The 4,534-nt window shown below is 39.8% G+C and overlaps 1 protein-coding gene across 2 annotated transcripts; it reads right to left on the bottom strand.

Annotated features, from left to right (window-relative positions):
- Nucleotides 1-344: 344 nt before the first annotated feature.
- On the bottom strand, nucleotides 345-2,329 carry LOC148864405 (bidirectional sugar transporter SWEET4-like). Of its 2 annotated transcripts, none has more exons than XM_088979090.1 (5): nucleotides 2,119-2,329; nucleotides 1,921-1,957; nucleotides 1,434-1,812; nucleotides 1,107-1,226; nucleotides 345-1,018 (listed from the first exon to the last, which is right to left on the bottom strand). In XM_088979090.1, exons 1-5 carry the CDS (start codon nucleotides 2,159-2,161, stop codon nucleotides 800-802), a joined length of 798 nt encoding a protein of 265 aa, XP_088835216.1. In that variant the 5' UTR covers nucleotides 2,162-2,329; the 3' UTR covers nucleotides 345-799. The 2 variants fall into 2 exon arrangements, with proteins under 2 accessions (XP_088835216.1, XP_088835215.1); XM_088979089.1 differs by having other exon boundaries at nucleotides 1,107-1,236; nucleotides 2,119-2,286.
- Nucleotides 2,330-4,534: the final 2,205 nt, after the last annotated feature.

The raw sequence follows: 4,534 nt of genomic DNA, 5'->3' as shown, positions 1-4,534 counted from the left end.
CCTGAGAACGGATTTTCTTGTAACTCAATAGCAAACTCAGTAAAACTGAGTGGGGGCAAATAACGTTCTAAAGATAGTATTTTCAGATGCGACTCAGAACTTCTCCTCCAAAATTATAGCGACCCCATTTTCCAACATAAACTTTATATATATGCTAGCCAATTTGACATTTATGCTCGTATCATTATTATAGAAAGGTGAAGGAAAAAAATGTTTTCTACCCTTATTACCTCAAAATAAACGAAGCTTAAAGCCCCAACTGCCGTTTCAACCAAAAAAAAAAAAAGAAGCCCAATTACTGGGACTTGGGCTGAATCAATCAGAACAAAGCTAAATAATCAGTCTTTAGTCGGTCGAAGGATGATTGTCACTTGATGGATGCAGCCTTGTGGCCTAATATTAAAAGACCATTTGATATAGGTCGGAACTGAGCTTGGGGCTTTGGCATGTTTAATAGGCAGCCCAAGAAGCCTTTCTCATCGTACACTTGAAGCTACAACTGGTGATTCTCTTCTTACCAAAAGGGCAAAAACGGAAGAACTGAAAGAAAAAGAAAAGAAAAAACAAGGGTCAAGGGACTTTGGTCTTGGTCCTTGATTCCTTGGACGAGGCATCATCACTTGCAGTAAAAAAGGTGAGAGGATGATGAAACGCGCCATGTTGGTTACCATGGTGCATACAAGTTTGATTGATGGGCAAAAGAAAAAAAAAAAAAAAGGAAACTCTCTCTTTCTCAGTCTCCGTCTCTCTATAATAAAGTAGTAGATGAGACGGCCGGTGGTGAGTGGTGAGCGATAAGTCACATCTCACGGATCTCAGAAGCGTGGCCATTGAGGTTGAGGGCCTTGTGTGGTGCATTATTGCCCATCTTCTTGGGGTCTCCCATCACAACCACCTCAGCCAAGCTCATCTCGCCTTTGCCTATCCTTTCTTCCTTCAGCCTCTGGGTGGACTTGTAGTAGGCCGCGTACAGTATCAGCTGAACCAGCCCAAACAATGTGCCCAGACCATTTGGTATCTGCCACATTTACCACAAATCCCTTGTTAGCTGTTATCACTATATATATGAGAGAGAGAGAGAGAGAGAGGCAAGTTTAGTGAATTACGGTAATGAAAAGGTCGAAGCGGATGAGAGCATAAGTCGTCCAGCAAATGCCGTTGGCAAAGGAGGCCAAGGACAGGGTGAACGGCATGTATTCCACGCTCTTCGTTGTAATTACGAGTTTCTGAAATCATCTTCACCATCGTCATTAATATAAGCAGATAATATAAGATAAAAAGAAGGAATTTTCTTTTTGGTAGAAAACTAAGGAAGAAAGAAAATTGAGGTAAGTAATGCTAATTAAAGGGTACAATAATGGCGAGAGGAGATGCATGCATGCACATGGTTTTGGTTTTGAACTTTTGATTGAGAAAAGCGCGCGAGCACTAACCATGACCGATAAGGGAGCAACGTACATCATAGTCCCAAAGAAAACACAAATGCTTCCCACGATGAGAGAGCGACGGTCATAGGTGTGAGCCAGCGTCAGAACCAGAACAGCCACAGTACCCACGAATACGAATTCCGCAATCAACAGTAGTATTACTCTGAGCCTCTTTCTTCCATCTGAATGGAGGATGAAGAGGATGACGTATGTGAGTTCGATGAAAGTGCCGCAACCGTTTATGGTTATGACTAACATGCTGTGAGGATGCACCAGTGGTAGCCCATACACCAGCCATAGCAGGCAGTTCAGAAGGGTTGCTAGATATGGCGCCGGTGAGAACTGCTCCACCGATCCTTTCTTCCATATCTGAACAAAAGTTGGCCTGATGGATTTCATGAAAGAAACAACGTGTTAATTAATTCCATGGTTTCCAAATAATTCACATGACGTACGTTAATTAATTCACCGTAAATTAAGCTTAATTGCTTACACTGGTGACAAGAACAAACACAGTGCAATAATGTTTCCTGCAAAGAAAAAGAAAAGAACCCATAATTGTCAATTGGTAACCATGTGAATATGACACCACATACAAGGATTAACACTAACAGAGCTAGAATTCAGAGAGAGAGAGAGAGAGAGAGAGAGACTAAGATTAATCTCTATTACAACAAATTAAGACACCCACCCAAAATCCCTACGGCGGTTCGAATGGTATCTACAGAAACCATGGTTGGAATAGGAAAGGAGGTGATAGAAAGTGGTGAAGCGAGATCGAAGGAGGAAAAACAGAAAAACAAAGGCAGAGGCAAAGGCAAAGGCACGGATAAGTATGTTTGACTATAGGACACCGTCTGAAGAAGTCTGAAGCAGAAGTAACTGTTATATAGAATGTGGTGAGGTTGGGGGTAGGCAGTAAAGCTCAGAAGCCTTGTACCCACAGCTTTAAGACCTGGTGGGTCACCTGTTTGCCATGTATTGGCTCATTGTGAATAAGTATAACACATGGAGAGAAGGAATTAATATGCTGAATAGACCATGGCACTGCCTTCAAGATTATCAAAATCCCAGCGTACAGGTTTCGGGCGGTGATTGCTTCTTCCATGGTTATTTTAGGGAACAGACGTTGCCAAACACTGCATTCAATGAAGGCTTAGCCAGAGCCTATAGAGTCTGCAGCAGTTAGTAACTGAATTTAAGTTAAGCTTATCCATATCCACACTGGGTGAAGTAAGCATATGTAACAACGATGCACCAGGCCGTGCTGCAGTGAAGTTCCGATGACCGTTCATCTTAATCAATGCATTTGATCGATCTTTGATTCAAGATTATAATTTCGTCTTCATCCTCTCTCTCTCTCTCTCTCTATGTAGGTTGGTCATGATTATTGCACTGTGAGGGGACATGCATTTTGTGTTGTACATCAGTTCACCAACATGAACATCAATCTCTGTGTGTGTGTTTGTGTTTATCAAGATTCAAGAGCTGAATCGTGAACGAAGTATTAGTCTATTGTGGAATGAGATTGATCCAAGTGCCTAGAACTGTTTGATACGCGTAAGCAGGAAGGAGAGGAGTGATTCCTGGTCTCGTCATACTGCTGCACGGAAATGGATGGCTCGGCTAGTCGGCTGCTTCCTGCGCGCGCGCGTAGTTTGTAAGCAAGCATCCATTGCATTTGCATGCGTTAGAGGTTGCAACTCATGCCATTTGTATCTAACCATGGACTCGACGATGCAGCCAAGGAAATGGGTGTCTGCACGTACAGTTCGTGAGGTCACTACACTTTTTACTGACAACAACACATACATCTCTCTCTCTCCATTTCATTTGGAATATTGGATTGATTATGTGATGGACTCGCGGTTATCATCTCTAATAGTAATATTTGCATTATTGGAATGTGAATAGGGAACATTTTATCCAGGGAAGTGATACATTTCAAATTTTGTTTTTCCTGAGAAAGACTATTGTCTGTGCTTAGTGCTTCCTCAAAAAGAAGCTTGAGTCCATTGCAAAAGTCAAAAGCTAATTAATAATAATAAATGAGATTTGACTTAGGACTGAAAATATGACAGAGAAATAGTTTGGCATTTTTACCAGGGAAGTAGGGGAAGTTGCATTCTTTAGTTGAAAGCCGAGGCATTTGCCATCATCCGTCTGCAATACTACCTTAAACTGTTGAGACAAAGCACGCGGAAACTCGGAAAAACCCACGGGCATATGCACAAGCACAACACAGGCACTGATAGCTCTTAAATGAAAGTTCAATTAGTTTAAAAAAAAAGACCCGTTTGATTTTCAGTAGTAATTGGAATTGGAATGTTCTATTTATATAGTTTGTGCAGATAGAAAACTAAATTGGAATAAGTTGGAATGAAATTTCATTTTCAATAAGAAGGGAGGAAATGGTCATTCCCTTAAATGGTATTCTAACTCTGCCAATCAAACAATTGATTTATTCTGATTCCAATTCTAAACTCTATTCCTATCATCCAAACAGATCCTAAAAATCTACTATAATGCATTCAATAATGTGGGTTGACTCTTAAATCCAAATTTAGTTTACTTTGGATAAGATGTCTTTTGTTTCACTCCAGTAAATGCATTGTAAATTTTACCCTCAAAAAAAAAAAAAAAAGTAAATGCTCTTTTTAATTTGCTCAGAACCACAAATTAATCCCCTCACTTTTTGAACACTCTAAAATCTCGTATAAAAATCGAAAATTTAAAATCACATATTTTCAACCCCAAAAAAGAAAAAACTGTATGAAATACATACTTTTAGATTGCACGGTTCAAACACAACCACACTGCAAGTTATTTGAGGGGCTGTCGAAACGAATATGGTTTTCTTGTCAAAACAAAAACAATTATCACGTCAGCAAAAGAAGTAAAAACCAATAAAGTCCACTCCAAAAATCTTAGGTCCACCGTATAATTGGGATAGGTGTTCGATCGGAATTGATGCTAATTTACGGGTGTATACGAGTGTTGCAGGTGAAGGTATTTATAATTTTTAATTATTACAGGTCAGTTAAATTTAGAATTCTGAGATGGAATGTAGTCAACTTATTTCAAACGGATAATATTGTTTCTATCGA

This window comes from Nelumbo lutea, chromosome 3 (genome assembly GCF_056320005.1).
Source record: "Nelumbo lutea isolate HS-2025 chromosome 3, American lotus-T2T, whole genome shotgun sequence".
Taxonomy (NCBI): Eukaryota; Viridiplantae; Streptophyta; class Magnoliopsida; order Proteales; family Nelumbonaceae; genus Nelumbo; species Nelumbo lutea.
The sequence above is the reverse complement of the archived record's forward strand: the minus strand, read 5'-3'. Positions and strand labels throughout refer to the sequence as shown.

Excerpts from the sequence above, each read along its gene's own strand:
- LOC148864405 (XM_088979090.1), bottom strand. The coding sequence starts at position 2,161 with ATGGTTTCTGTAGATACCATTCGAACCGCCGTAGGGATTTTGG. Across the intron at positions 1,813-1,920 it reads TGTTTGTTCTTGTCACCAGT|GCCAACTTTTGTTCAGATAT; the intron begins GTAAGCAATTAA and ends GAAATCCATCAG. Across the intron at positions 1,019-1,106 it reads GCTTCGACCTTTTCATTACC|ATACCAAATGGTCTGGGCAC; the intron begins GTAATTCACTAA and ends TAAATGTGGCAG.